This window comes from Bos indicus, chromosome 13 (assembly GCF_029378745.1).
Source record: "Bos indicus isolate NIAB-ARS_2022 breed Sahiwal x Tharparkar chromosome 13, NIAB-ARS_B.indTharparkar_mat_pri_1.0, whole genome shotgun sequence".
Classification (NCBI taxonomy): domain Eukaryota; kingdom Metazoa; phylum Chordata; class Mammalia; order Artiodactyla; family Bovidae; genus Bos; species Bos indicus.
In genome coordinates, this window is record NC_091772.1 from 15,986,183 (window position 1) to 16,001,944 (window position 15,762).

The 15,762-nt window shown below is 46.0% G+C and overlaps 1 protein-coding gene across 1 annotated transcript in view; it reads left to right on the forward strand.

The window, feature by feature from the left end:
- Positions 1-15,762, forward strand: part of ITIH5 (inter-alpha-trypsin inhibitor heavy chain 5) — an 84,293-nt gene that overhangs the window by 44,793 nt on the left and 23,738 nt on the right. The window contains exons 6-7 of the mRNA XM_070800759.1: positions 118-287; positions 1,000-1,116. Coding sequence (XP_070656860.1) covers positions 118-287; positions 1,000-1,116 — 287 coding nt within the window. The remainder of the gene's footprint in view (positions 1-117; positions 288-999; positions 1,117-15,762) is intronic.

A 15,762-nucleotide genomic window follows, 5' to 3' on the forward strand; every position in this document is an offset into this window, starting at 1 on the left:
CTGAAATGCAGACCTGAAATAAAGGCTAACTTTCTGTGTCCATGCAAAATAGATCTTGTTTCTTTTCAGAAAAAGTTATAGGTTCAGTTATTCATTATGTTTCTATCTTGCCTACAGATGATTCTGGGCCACCTCCTTCTACTGTTATCAACCAAAATGAAACTTTTGCCAAAGTTGTTTTTAAGCCTAGTGTGGTCCAGCAAGCCAAGATCGCCCAGAATGGCATTTTGGGAGATTTCATCGTTAGATATGATGTCAATAGGGAACAGAGCATTGGGGACATCCAGGTAATGGGTTTGTTGTTGCTGTTTCTCATTAGTTCCATGACACTTTTAGTTAGACCCAGAATGAGGGATTTCAGTACTCACCTGAGAGAGTGAGAACTACCGAGTCTTAGGAAATCTGTTTTAACACCAAATGTGTCTCCGAGTCCACCAGGGATGTTCTCTTGCTAGAGGCTGGGGATATCTATTTCCTGCTTCAGTAATCTGGAGGCAAATGAAACCTATAACCTAATTTTCCCTGAGGTGCTTTAGATGAAATTAGAACTTAGTCTGTCTTTTTAATTTAGAGAAACTGGCCCATGACTCAGTTTCCTGTAAGTCATATTTGTCCAGAGACAGGGTAGGATTATCAAAATGTATTAACGTGCATCCAGCATGCAGGCAATCTTTATGTCGGAACATGAAAGATGCTTAGGAAAAAAACAGATCATGCAGGAAGCAGGATTCTTGAGTGACAAGGGTCGAGAAGAGATGAATGATTTAAGTTGAGTCAGTGTAATCGATATATTTTTAAGGAATGATTTTACCCTTATCCAAATTAAATTAGCAAGTAGTTGGAGGAATCAGGACCATGGATGCTTTTGCTCTGGCGTCTGGCCCGAGACTCTGTTTCATGCTGTCTTTGACTTTTAGACGTTCCGTGGAATCTCCATTTTGGTTTGTTTTGCTACCTAACCTGGGCACTATCCGTTTTGCTTTCTCTTCCCTCCACCAGGTTCTAGACGGCTATTTTGTGCACTATTTTGCCCCCAAAGACCTTCCGCCTTTACCTAAGAACGTGGTGTTTGTGCTTGACAGCAGTGCCTCCATGGTGGGAACCAAACTCCGCCAGGTGAGTCCAGGCTTCTTTTTCCTCTTTCACGTTCGTCCAGGACAGCGATGTTCTCGGTGAACAGGATTCAACTGACGCGAAATGTCTGCTTTACCATTCATCTGTCCCTGCCTGTGGGGAACATTCCTGAACAGGTTCAGGGAAGCCACTGACATGAACTGTCATTTCAGCACGGGGGTTTTAGGAGAGCAGAGGGCTGCAGAAACACCTTGAAATAAAGGGAACTGGGGGATAATGCGAGTGAGATAAGAATACAATGAGGAGGCCACTGAATAGCACCATTGTGGATGGAATAATTCTGTTCAGTGATGGTGTCCATTGAGAATAACAAAATAAAGTCATTGGCAGCCCCTTGGCCTATGATTAGAACCAAAGACCTGTATCTCAATAATTCAGGACTCCCTGGTAGCTTAGCTGGTAAAGAATCCTCCTGCAATGAAGGAGACCCTGGTTTGATTCCTGGGTCGGGAAGATCCCTTGGAGAAGGGATAGGCGGTATACCCACTCCAGTATTCTTGGGCTTTCCTGATGGCTCAGACAGTAAAAGAATCCACCTGCAATGTGGAAGACCTGGGTTCGATCCCTGGGTTGGGAAGATCCCCTCGAGGAGGGCATGACAACCCACTCCAGTATTCTTACCTGGAGAATCCCCATGGACAGAGGAGCCTGGCGGGCTACAGTCCATGGGGTCACAAAGAGTTGGACATGACTGAGTGACTAAGTACAGCACAGCACAATTCAGGACTCATATTCTCACAGTACTTAGGAAGAATCTTAACATTCTAGGGATGGGAGACATTAAGGGGACATGTGGTCTATGCTGAAAAATTAAGTTATCACCTGAATGCAGCCATTTACATTTTTTTTCACAAACCACAGGAAAAGGCTATGCCTTGTCTTACTCTGATATCAGAAATGTCATAAATTTGCATTTATATTTCCAACTTACAGAGTGGAAAACAGAAAGCACTGCAGGTTGCCATACCAACAAATATCTCAATGGTCAACAAAAAATTAGGCCTCTTAGATTTTCTTTCTCAATTCATTATCCGTTTTTATCAATTAACAATAAATATGTGGTCTGATGAGTAAAACAGCATCTCATACCTCCTACAGACCCTCTGTCCCCCCAGTTTTCCCCTTTAAGTGCCCCTCTACATAGAACTGAACTTGATCTTAGCTCGTAAACCCTTGCAAATATTTTCTCTCAGTTATCAGTTTGTAGTTACTTTGGCCATTTCTATATAAATATTTAGTTTACACATTTTTTAACGTCTCATATATGTATATATATGCACTTTGTTTCAATGTGCTGCATGGTTGTTCAGATCTTAGTTCTCCAGACGCAGATTGAACCTGGGTCCCCTGAATTGGAAGCCCAGAGTCTTAACCACTGGACCATCAAGGAATTCCCACTATAACATACTGATCTTTTTTCCATGATGTCTGATTTTGCCCCACCCCAATATAGTGAATGAAGAAGGCAATGACACCCCACTCCAGTGTTCTTGCCTAGAAAATCCCAGGGATGGAGGAGCCTGGTGGGCTGCCATCTATGGGGCTGCATAGAGTCAGGCACGACTGAAATGACTTAGCAGCAGCAATATAGTGAAAACTACATTCCAAAATCTGATGCAAGGATTTGCTTTAGCCCTTTTTTTTTTTTTTTTTTTGAAGGATAGATAAGTATAATTTCTAACTGGCATTAGTGGAGGATACTCTCTAAGCCAGATTTTCGTCATTCTTCAGCATTGCATTCTTGTAGTCAGCCTGCCAACTCCTTCGTCTCCTATTTTTTTTTTTTTTTTTGCCTGTGCTGGGTCTTCGTTGCTATGCTCGGGTTTTTTCTAGATGCGGTGATGGAGGCTGCTCTTTGTTGTGGTGTGTGGGCTTCTCATTGCAGCAGCTTCTCTTGTTACAGAGCACAGGCTCAGCAGTTGGGGCCCGTGGTCTTCATTGCTCTGCAGCATGTTCTGTCTTCCCGGAGCAGGGACCACAGCTGTGTCCCCTGCACTGGCAGGCAGATGCTTCTCCACTGAACCACCAGGGAAGTCCCTAGAGCATCTTCAGTATGCTGAGGCATTTCACTAAGGGTATTACATGGATTGTTGAATTAAGGGATGTTTTATCTTTATAATAATTTGGTTGTCATCCCCATTTTACTGATGGAGAGACTGGGGCTTTGCAGGGGCAGATAACACAGCTAGTACATGGCAGGTCCAGGCTTTCAAGCCAGGTCTGACCCTGAAGGCCATGAATCAAACCAAGATACTGTGGAGTCTCAGAGCGAGTAACACAGTGATGAAGCAATATCCTCGTGGGCAGTCAACGGCGTGCAGGTGCCTACAAGGTCAATGCCTTGATGTTTCAAGACTCCATGGCAGAGGCTGCATCTCAGGAGGAGGGATTTCCTTGCCAAGAGCAGAGCAAGGATAGATGTCACCCTGTTTGTTATCCTCCCCTCCCACTTCGTTCTTGGATTCGTCGTTGTTTAGTCACTAAGCTGTGTCTGACTCTGCGACCCAGGGGACTGTAGCCTACCAGGCTCCTCTGTCCATGGCATTTTCCAGGCAAGAACACTGCAGTGGGGCTTCATTCTGGGGTAGGAAACTCCATTCCTTGCGAGGCACTGAGCATCTGGCCTGCACTCTTGCTGGCTTTTAAACCACAGCATGGCCTCTTTCCAGGGAGAACCACCCTAGACCAGCAAACACATGTCAGAAGCCTCCAGGAAATTTCTAAAGCCTGTGGCTACCTTAAGTGGTTTTGAAAACCATTGAGTCTTTGAGCAGCTCTCAGCTTCTCTAAGGCCACAGCCCTGAGTGAGCAGCTTAGCTGGCTCTGAGTGGAGTCTGTACACACTATCACATTCCCTGGAAGAGGAAAATTTGCCCCAAGCAAAGGGCTTTCGTGATGTGTCTACAGGCTTGGCAACACCAGACATTTGGAATGGGTCCCTTGAATGCTGTGAAGACCATGAAGCGTCTTTCTTGCATTCTTATCCAAATGTTCTTGGCTCCCTTCATCTTTGATGGGCCTGAGATGTTTCACTGTAATTATCACAATCTCAGGCACATAGTTGCTACTGATTAAGTACTTGAACAATTGATCTGTAAGGAATTGTAAGGATCATTTGAGTTGAAAATGTGTTCTTTTTTTTTTTCAATTTTTAAAAAAATTTATTTGGTTGCATCAGGTCTTGGTTAGTTGCCCCATGGCATGTGGGATCTTAGTTCCCCGAACAGGGATTGAACCAGCGTCCCCTACAATGGAAGGCAGATTCTTTACCACTGGACTATCTGGGAAGTCCCCTGAAAATGTGTTCTTACTCAAGGGTCTATCAGTAACCTGGAGCAACCAAAGCTGTGTGCATTTGGCATCTTCCGGTTCTGTCCTGATCCTGGTAGGAGTGTGAGCCTAGAAGCCAGGACTTCACCAGCCTGGGGGCAGCTTCAGCATACACTGCAGCCGTCGATGCCGGGGTCAGCTCCATGTTCTCTCCACGTGCTCTTCTGCTGAGTCAGGCAGGGTTTCTGCCTCCCAGCTTGAGTTTGTAAAACTTAGTGAGACAGGAGGTCTGAAGAGAAACAAAAAAACGGTGAGCAGGGTAAATCTTTTTTGATTCTTTCTAGTTGCCTGCTAAAGACACTGACACAAGCAAACATACGTGTGCTTGGGAGTTTGAAGGCTCGTTGTTCAGTCTCTCAGTCACTTCTGACTCTCTGTGACCCCATGGGCTGCAGCACACCAGGCCTCCCTGTCCATCACCCACTCCCAGAGCTTGCTCAAACTCATGTCCATCGAGTGGGTGATGCCATCCAACCGTCTCATCCTGTCATCCCCTTCTCCTCCCGCCTTCAATCTTTCCCAGCATCAGGGTCTTTTCCAGTGACTCAGTTCTTTGCATCAGGTGACCAAAGTATTGAAACTTCACCTTCAGAATCAGTCCTTCCAATGAATATTCAGGGTTGATTTCCTTTAGGACTGACTGGTTTGATCTTGAGTCCAAGGGACTCTCAAGAGTCTTCTCCAGTGCTACAATTTGAAAGCATCAATTTTTTGGCGCTCAGCCTTCTTTATGGTCTAACTCTCACATCCATACATGAGTACTGGAAAACCATAGCTTTGACTAGATGGACCTTTAAGTGATGTCTCTGCTTTTTAATACGCTGCCCAGGTTTGTCATAGGTTTTCTTCCAAGGAACAAGTGTCTTTTAATTTCATGGCTTCAGTTACCATCAGCCCAAGAAAATAAAATCTGTCACTGTTTCCTTTTTTTCCCCATCTATTTGCCATGAAGTGATGGAACCGGATGCCATGACCTTAGTTTTTTGAATGTTGAGTTTTAAGCTAACTTTTTCACTCTCCTCTTTCACATTCATCAAGAGGCACTTTATTTCTTCTTTGTTTTCTGCCATTGAGGAGGGGGGGTATCATCTGCATATCTGAGGTTATTGAAATTTCTTACAGCTAATAGATGTCTATTAAATACAGTTTCCATTGACAAGGTCTATACATTCTTTCCTTTCTTTCCCCTAATCTATATAATTTCCCCTAATCTTTACCTGGCTCAGCAGGTAAAGAATCCACCTGTAATACAGGAGACACAAGAGATGCAGCTTCAATCGCTGGATTGGGAAGATCCCCTGGGGTAGGAAATGACAACCCACTCCAGTATTCTTGCCTGGGAAATCCCATGGACAGAGGAGCCTGGTGGGCTACAGTCCACAGGGTTGCAAAGAGGCGGACGGAACTGAGCACTTGGGACGTTCAGTATAATTTCTATCACTTTTGCCCTCACATTTGCCGTTGGCTAAGGGACCCGCCTTGGTGAACAAGCAGTGGCTAATAGATCAGTTTCCAGATGTCTTTCACGATGCAACTTTCGGCGGACCTGTTCCCAGGTTTATTCCCGTAATCGGTGCCATTCTGTGCCAATCCTCGACTCCAGTGTGGCTTTGGAAGCTTGTCATCCTTTTTCTGCTTAATGTAGTCAACAGTTTTGAGGGTAAAGAACAAGCATAGGGGTTCTTTTTTTATTGAAGCATAGTTGGTTTACAATGTTGTGCCGATCTCTGCTCTACCGCAAAGCAACTCAGTTATACACATGTAGACGTTTCTTATACTCTTTTCCATCATGGTTTATCACAGGATATTGATGATAGCTCCCTGTGCTACACAGTAGGACCGTGTTGTTTATCCCTTCTCAATGTAATAGTCTGCATCTACCAACCCCGAACTCCCAGGACAAGCACAGTGTTTCTTATCTGTGATTCTCAAAGTAAAATGAGGGCAAATGTGAGCTAGTGGATTGGAGAACCAGCATCTGAATTTCATTTGCACTTCCTTCATGGGCTTACTTCACCCTCCAAAACCTCACTTTCTTCTTCTCTGTGCAAAATTGGGCTTCCAAGTGCTGTTTGAACATTTTATGTGTAACCTTACAGGCAAGTAGTCCATGAGCTCCATGAATTTGGGAACCATCTTGGTTTTGATCATTAAAGTACACATTTCCAGCTCCTAGCACTGTACCTGGTAATGATTTTTGCCGAAAAACCCACGAGCCCATAAATTATGAACTGTAACTTTTTAAAGGCGTAGCTTTAGCCCCTGAGTGACCAGCACTTACCCAGCACTCTAAGGATTTTGCATACAAATCTGTTCATTTCAGCTGCCAGCCAGCGGAATAGTCATGGTTATCCCTGCTTCATAGATGAGATGATGAGGGGCAGGAAGGTGATAATCAGTTCAGTTCAGTCACTCAGTCGTGTCCGACTCTTTGCGACCCCATGAATTGCAGCACTCCAAGCCTTCCTGTCCATCACAAACTCCTGGAGTTCACTCAGACTCACATCCATCGAGTCAGTGATGCCATCCAGCCATCTCATCCTCTGCCTTCCCCTTCTCCTCCTGCCCCCAATCCCTCCCAGCATCAGAGTCTTTTCCAATGAGTCAACTCTTCACATGAGGTGGCCAAAGTACTGGAGTTTCAGCTTCAGCATCATTCCCTCCAAAGAAATCCCAGGACTGATCTCCTTCAGAATGGACTGGTTGGATCTCCTTGCAGTCCAAGGGACTCTCAAGAGTCTTCTCCAACACCGCAGTTCAGAGGCATCAATTCTTCGGCGCTCAGCTTTCTTCACAGTCCAACTCTCACATCCATACATGACCACAGGAAAAGCCATAGCCCTGACTAGACGGACCTTTGTTAGCAAAGTAATGTCTCTGCTTTTGAATATGCTGTCTAGGTTGGTCATAACTTTCCTTCCAAGAAGTAAGTGTCTTTTAATTTCATGGCTGCAGTCACTATCTGCAGTGATAATAGTGCACCAAAATACATCAAGTTTCAAGTAGAAAAGTTTGGAGTCGAGCTCAGTCCACCCCACTCTGAAGCTCTTCACCAAACATTCTTCACTGCATCATCAGATATAACCTCAGACCAGCTCTCAAGCTTTTAAGCTTTACCTGTTCTCTTCCTTTCTTCTTTTTATAAATTATAGTTCATTTGCAATGTTGTGTTAGTTTCAGGTGTACAGCAAAGTAATTCAGTTACACCCACACATACACTGGAGAAGGGAATGGCAACCCACTCCAGTATTCTTGCCTGGAGAATCCCATGGACAGAGGAGCCTGGTGAACTACAACCCATGGGGTTGCAAAGAGTTGGACATGACTGAGCTACTGAGCACACGTGCATGTACAAATACACATATACACATATATATTTATTTTTCCTCAGATTCTTTTGCCTTTAAGGTTATTACAAAATACTGAGTGTAGTTCCCTGTCCTTATTGATTATTTTATTTATAGAACCTGTTGCTTTTATTTGTTGATTTGGCTGTGCTGAATCTTAGTTGTGGCACATGGGATCTTTAGTTGCAGTATGTGAACTCTTAGTTGAGGCCTGTGGGGTCTAGTTCCCTGACCAGGGATCAAACTCGAGCCCCCTGCATTGGGAGCACAGAGTCGTAGCCACTGGACCACCAGGGAAGTCCCTATAGTACCTGTTCTTATGCCAAGTGAGGAGATCTCTTGAATGCTGCGCACCGCCAGTGACACGGTTGGAAGAGAGAACTCCCTGCACAAATGCAGGCGGGGCGGCACAAAGGAGGGAGGCAAGCACACGCGCCAGAGGAGATCTCGTCTAAGAAACTTGTAGAGTCTCAGGAGCAGGCACTGTGTGGCTGTCTTGCAGATGAAAAATGGACAATATAAGGTTTGGATCCTCCTGCCTCTGAAAGCATAGCTTCAGTTCCTAACACAGTGTCGAGCTTCCCTCTTTCCAGTTTTCCAGGACAGGGGTCAGCAAACATTTTCTAAAAAATGACAGGTCAGTGAATGTTAAGCTTTGCAGCCTGTCGTGATGACTCAACCCTGCTGTTGTAGCACAAAGGCAGCTGCTGCAACGTGCAAAGACATGGGTGTGTCCTGTTCCCATAAAACAACACTTATTAAAAACAGAGAGCAGCCTGGATTTGGCCCCTAGGCCGTGGCTGGTGGACTCCTGGCTATAGTGACGGCTAATTGGTGCTGGCTAGAAATACTGTTTCAGTTTATAAATACTATTTATTCTCATCCCCTGAGCTGCCCTTGTCCAAACAGTACCTCTAGCAAGCATGTGACTTAGAAATATATTGCAAAACAGAAGTCTGGGCCTTGGGGCCATGGACAGAAGGCAGCGGGGAAATCTGGTGTCTTTTGGCTCAAACTCAGAAAAATGAGAAAATAAATGATGGATAAAGGGCAAAATATTTTTACCCTGGGCCACTCATGAAAACTTGGACTTCTTGTTTCAAAAAAAAATTTTGCTCTTCAACAAAATCATAAAGAAAATGTTAAAAAAAATTGGAGGTACCCATTTTTAAAAAGGGCTTCCCTGGTAGCTGGTAAAGAATCCACCTGCAATGTAGGAGACCCTGGTTCGATTCCTGGGTTGGGAAGATCTCCTGGAGAAGGGAACAGCTATCCACTCCTATATTCTTGGGCTTCCCTGGTGGCTCAGCTGGTAAAGAATCTGCCTGCAATGCGGGAGACCTGGGTTCGATCCCTGGGTTGGGAAGATCCCCTGGAGAAGGGAACAGCTATCCACTCCAGTATTCTGACTTGGAGAATCCCCATGGATAAAGGAGCCTGGTAGGCTACAGTCCATGGATCACAAAGAGTTGGACAAGACTGAGCAACTAAGCACATTTTTTAAAAATGTTGAAACAGTGAAGATTGAGCCAAATTAGGTCATGTTTAAAAACTTTTGAGGGGCACTTCCCTGGTGGCTCAGTGGTAAAGAATCTGCCTGCCAATGTAAGGGACATGGGTTCAATCCCTGGTTGGGGAAGAACCCACATTTGTGGAGCAACTAAGCCCATGAGCCACAACTATCGAGCCAACCTCTAGAGCCTGTGCTCTGCAACAAGAGAAGCCATAGCAGTGAGAAGCCTGTGCATCTCAAGTAGAGAGTAGCCCCCTCTGCCTGCAACTAGAGAAAGCCCACGCACAGCAGCGAACCCAGCGCAATTAAAAATAAAAATAAGTTTTGAGGATCTCTAAATGAAGGTACTGTGTGGTTATCGTGGGAAGGAAAAAGGAACAATACAGAGCTTTGAGTTCTCTTGCATTGTCTGTTCAGAGTGCAGGCCTGGCAGACGGCATCAGGAAGCATGGTCATCCCGTAACCAAGAGCCTTACTTGCCCTTCCTGGTGTCCTGACCTTGCCCGTAAGTTTCTCCAGTGGGCATTGCCATCAGCCAACTTTCTCTGTAAAGGGCTAGAAGTATATGCTACAAGTCAAAATGAGATAACCTCTGTCGGTCAAAGAGGATTGAATGAGATGAGAAATGTGGAAGTGGTTATCAGAGTGCCTGCGAGTGTTGTTATTGTTGGATTGCATCTGTTTGGTGGCTGCTGGAAGCTGCAAAGAGGGTGCAGTTCCTAAGAGCTGCCTGGGCCTGACGTAACAGCCACCTCGCTCTCTTGCTTAGGACCCCACGCTCCCCCAGGCTGGCATCCTGGCTTTGACTCCAGACTTCAATTCTCCAAAGTTGAACATCACGTTGATTATGTACTGTGGGAGAGGTACAAGGCGGGGGGATGCAAAGATGAACAAGACAGAGCCTTTTTTTCCCAAGCGGTCCAGAGAAAAAGAAAAAGTCATGGAGAAAACTGTATGCAAGGTGCTCCCTGGGATAGATGTGAATGTAGGATCCGGTCACAGAGTAACCGGGGTGCTGGTCAGATTTCTCAGGGTGGAACAGGGGCAACCAGGGCTTCCTAGGGGAGGGGAGAGTGAGTGAGTCTTTCCAAAATTAATTCAATGGATGGGGCAAGAAGGGAGACCGAGAACATTCTTGTTTTGGCCACCCTTCAGCATGCGGGATCTTAGTAGGTAACGAACCTGTGTCTCCTGCAGTGAAAGCAGGAGAATATATTTTTAATATTTTTATAATAAGCAGGTTAGAGGTGGACCCCTAGCCTCCAGACTGCCAAGGAAGCCCCTCTCTTTCCCTGTATGTATGATCCTCCCATGCTGAAGTGCCGTGTGTTGTTCTTCCGTAACCATTCCATTGTTTCACTCTGACCGTGGCTCGTTCAGAGCCTCCCCAAATCTTTGTGTCTTGTCCTTTATGTTCGTCAAGGCACATCCCTGGGGGTTTGCAATGAGTAGCCTAGGTGGACCTCTGCCAGGAACACAGGAGTCACGAGAACTCACATATAAGGGAAAGTTGAATGGGGCGAGGGGCGGTAAGAGAGTCAGATACCCCAAAAATCTGTAGACTGAAACGGGCAGGGCTCCAGAATCCAGGCATGCAGTTAGGCGATGTAGATTTCAGACCCTGGACAGCACTGGGGACCAAGCTCCATGCTGTCAGGCAGCAGCGTGTGAGCACGCGGGCGAAGCACACCAGCTGCAAGGGTCCGTGGCCTGGGGGAACCTTGTCTTGATCAGCATCCTCTTGTCCACTGACTGCGCAGGAAGCCGCACCTGGGGATGACTATCTGTAGCCCATGACCACCTGGATGCAGGTGGTGAGACTAAGTTCTTTCCCAGAATAAGAGATTTGGCATCAGCCTTGTGAGCAGATCCTGATAACTGCAAACCTCCCATGTGAAGAGAAGTGGAAAATATCATCTCTTTCAAGTCTTGAGTTATTTCTACATCAAGCAAGAGAAATCGATGTCCTTAATACATGATAAAGAATCAAAGAAATATTGTTGGCAAAGAACTTTTTACAAACATGTACCATGACATTATTAGGTAAATACTTGGTACATTTGTCAGAGCAAAGTCAAAACATTTGGTGATGGATTGTAACAATAACCAGAGCCTTCATATGAGAGAGACTTTGCTTCTCAAGTTAGAATAACATTAATCCAAACACAGACTAATAAAGTATAGTTATGTTTATATTGCAAAAGATAATGTAACATCTAAATATATTCAGACTTTTTTATTTAGCCAGAATTTAGTTAGAAATTATTCTCTTTTAGAACCAGTCCTAACGGAGAAGGCAATGGCACCCCACTCCAGTACCCTTGCCTGGAAAATCCCATGGACAGAGGAGCCTGGTAGGCAGCAGTCCATGGGGTCACTAAGAGTCGGACACTACTGAGCGACTTCACTTTCACTTTTCACTTTCTTGCATTGGAGAAGGAAATGGCAACACACTCCAGTGTTCTTGCCTGAAGAATCCCATGGACAGAGGAGCCTGGTAGGTTACAGTCCATGGGATCACAAACAGTTGGACACAACTGAAGCAACTTAGCACACACACACATGCCCAGTTCATTTCACAGTCGCTCAGTTGTGTCTGACTCTTTGCATGCCAGGCTTCCCTGTCCATCACCAACTCCCAGAGCCTGTTCAAACTCATGTCCATAGAGTCGGTGGACATCCAGCAATCCAATCATCTCATCCTCTGTCTTCCCCTTCTCCTCCCATCATCAATCTTTCCCAGCATTAGGGTCTTCTCTAAGGAGTCAGTTTGTCGCATCAGGTAGCCAAAGTATTGAAGTTTCAGCTTCAGCATCAGTCCTTCCAATGAATATTCAGGACTGATTTCCTTTAGGATGGACTGGTTTGATCTCCTTGCAGTCCAAGGGACTCTCAAGAGTCTTCAACACCACAGTTCAAAAGCATCAATTCTTTGGCACTCAGCTTTCTTTATAGTCCAACTCTCACGTTCATAAATGACTACTGGAAAAACCATAGCTTTGACTAGATGGACCTTTGTTGGCAAAGTAATGTCTCTGATTTTTAATATGCTGTCTAGGTTGGTCATAACTTTTCTTTCATGAAGCAAGTGTCTTTTAATTTCATGGCTGCAGTCACAATCTACAGTGATTTGGGAGCCCCCCAAAATAAAATCTGTTACGGTTTCCATTGTTTCCCCAATTTGCCAGGAAGTGATGGGACGGGATACCACAATCTTAGTTTTTTGAATGTTGAGTTTTAAGTCAGCTTTTTCACTCTCCTCTTTCACTTTCATCAAGAGGCTCTTTAGTTCTTCGCTTTCTTCCATAAGGGTGCATGCAAACTGTTTTAAAATATTGGAAGATCTGATGACTTCTAGCCCCAATTTTCCAATGATGCAAAGAAAGCTTCTGAATTTCTGCTCTTTCTCTAAAAAGAATACTTTGGCCAGTAGAACAATAGTTTTTGTTTTTTTCAACCAGTTCCTTGTATTGGACATAGGCACCTTTTGACGTTTTATGTTTCTTGTATTACAGGTTTCACTTTTTATTTTTAATGTAAATTATATAATGTGTTTCACTTTGGGAGTCACGACACAGGCGACAGCAGGGCACCAGGCTTTGTGTAATCAGTGTTTTCCTTTATGAGTCCTTATAACCTCTTGGACTGTGCTTACTTTGTCATCACTAGGGTGATGTTTTTTAATGTTTGAGGTTCTTCTCTGAAACCAATCTGTTGCTAGATTTTTCTGGAACACATAATGATATGGACACGAATATATTATGGAGAAATGGTCTTTCTCACTCAATTTATTGCCTTGCTGGTAAAGATGGGATTTAAAAAAAATTACTTGGTGGGTCAGTCTGGATATGATTTCAAAAAACTCCAAACCATTGAAAGGCCTGTAGCATGTCCAAGTACGGTTACACTGCCTTTTATGGAATGCATGCTTGTGCCCTTGAAATGCCAGTCTTGGAATACTCCCACTGAAGCGTCATCGGTGCCCAGGGCCCCGCAGCAACTGGCTGGCTCAGCATGGCTGCCCTGGTTTTAGCCGTGACGGTGACTGCAGGGTGACGTGGGTGGATGTCTGTGGAGGGTGCAGAGAGACGCCGAGGTGCTGGACATCTCCATCCTTCTCAGTGACGGCTTAGACAGGTAGTTTGAGGTTGCAGGGAGGGCCTGACATTGCAAACTTTGATGGGATCACTGACTCTTGTCTGTCCTTCCAGTAGCGGGACTCCATTGCCAGTCCTGGGGGATGGAGCGCTCCCCCTGCTGGCCACAAGAGGGACTGCACTGCACAGGAGGACAGTCACACATCTCTTTCTGGTCCCCACCTGGGTCCCTTATCTCCACCCACCTGCGAAGGGAGAAGGCCCACTTGTGTCCAGTTGCCGATGGGTGTATTCCCCTTCCCGGTATTACCTCTCAGAAACTTAGGGGGTTCTAGGGTACTTCTCTGTTGAGCACAATTCTCTGTCGTGGCTCGAGCCAGACTTTTAGAAGTTCTTAGCTTTCTTTTGCTTTTGATGAGAAGACTCACAGAGGATTTTCTCTTGGGTTCATCCAGAAGGAATGTGTGGAAAGGGAAAATGTCAGCTCCTCAGCAAACATTTTAGAATGGGGTGAGCGAGAGGACTGCTTCGGAGCACAGCAGGGCCGTTCTGCTGAAAGCTTGGCATATCTGGTGTCTAAGACCCTTGACCTTGGATTTCCTCTATGATGTCATGGGCTCGTAACCACCCAGGGACTGGGGTACAAAAACCTTTTGTGTCAGATTTGGTTCCTGGTGTGGGTGGTTCGGCAGGGACACAGAAAGATTTGAAGAGAGTCAGCGGGTACCCCGATGGAGTGGGTGGGCAGCTGGGTTTTCCATGGGCTCCACTGATGGGTCACCCTAATGGTCTTCTCTCCTTGGGGAACGTCTCAGAGTGAGTGATTCAAAACGTGTGTAGCTGGAACACTCACCCCCTCGAGGGCTGAGCCAAGAGCCTGCAGCTGCTCGGGCTCAGTTTTGTAGGGAAGGGAAAGGAAGGTCCATCTTGTCTCTAGGCTGGCTTAACACAGGGGCTCTGAGCCCGCCAGACAGAGCAGTTCCCAGAAACTCCCCGCCCTGGGAGCAGCCCTAACAGGGAGACAGTAAGCGTGTAAAAGGGGCTGCACATCCCGGGGCCCAGCCCTGCCCCTTTCCTGACAGACACCGCCAGGGAAGGTTGCACAGTTCCTTTTCCTGAAGACCCACTAGACCAAGAGGGACCATCGCCAGCCAAGTTGGATGAACAGAGAATCTGAAACCGAGAGCTCCTTTTTATTTATTTACATTCTCCTTGCTCCTAAAAGAACTTAAGTGGACAGAGATGAAAAGGCTTACTTAATAATAAACCAGAGGCAGAGCTGGAATTAACTTCTAAGACATTGTTTTCAGAGGAAATACTTTCCCCCCTCCTTTCAACCCGAGGGACATACCTACAAGCAGAAGGATTCCTCACTAGCGAGCTGTTTCAAGGAGCCAGTCATCCCGATTCTCTTTGTTTCTACGAGGCTCAGATTAAAGGGAATCTTGTCTGAATGCTTCGTGCAGGCCAGGGTGCTTCTTTACTGTCTGAATAATGAGAAGTATTTCCTTTTCCTCTCTCCATTGTATTTGTGTGCCTTTCGTATCTCCCTTCAGTTCAGACACAACTTGGAACATCGTAAGGAGCCCTTCTGGTGACGTGTAGAGGCTGGTGTTTGCCGAGTGCCCTTTGGGGTCACCAAGGAGTGGATATGACCAGTCAGTGCCTCCAGGGTAGCTCAGGCCTTTGAACCAGCTTTGCACCATCCATTCTTTCTGGGCTTCCTCTGATCATTCTTGAGGCTTCCCTGGTGGCTCAGATGGTAAAGCGTCTGCCTGCAATGCAGGAGACCCAGGTTCGATTTCTGGATCGGGAACATCCCCTGGAGAAGGAAATGGCAATCCACTCCAGCATTCTTGCCTGGAAAATCCCATGGACGGAGGAGCCTGATAGGCTACAGTCTATGGGGTCGCAAAGAGTCGGACACGACTGAGCAACTTCACTTTCCTTTCCTTTCTGATCTTTCTAGAATATGCTTACCTTGGTCTCTAGGGTATACTCTTGGGAAAAGCCTGCCCAGGTTTCTGTCTGTCTTCAGCATATAAACACAGGGTGCAGAAACACCAGCTGAAGCCACCTCACATTCCCTCTTCTATCTGGGCAACCACCTTCCTCCTGCCTGTTCAGCCTTCTGCAGAACGCAGAGCACCCCAGACCTTGCCGGTCGGAGCTCAGGAAGGGTTAATGAGTGGTGGTGGCTCCACGCAGTGTCCGCCCCCGCCCCTTGGAATAAGGACGCAGAGACCAGCGCAAAGGTCCCGAGGCAACTGAAAGTGGAACTCCCGGGAGCCAGCAGGTCTGCCTGCCCCAGTGTTCCTGAGGACAAGTCAGAGCTGTGCCC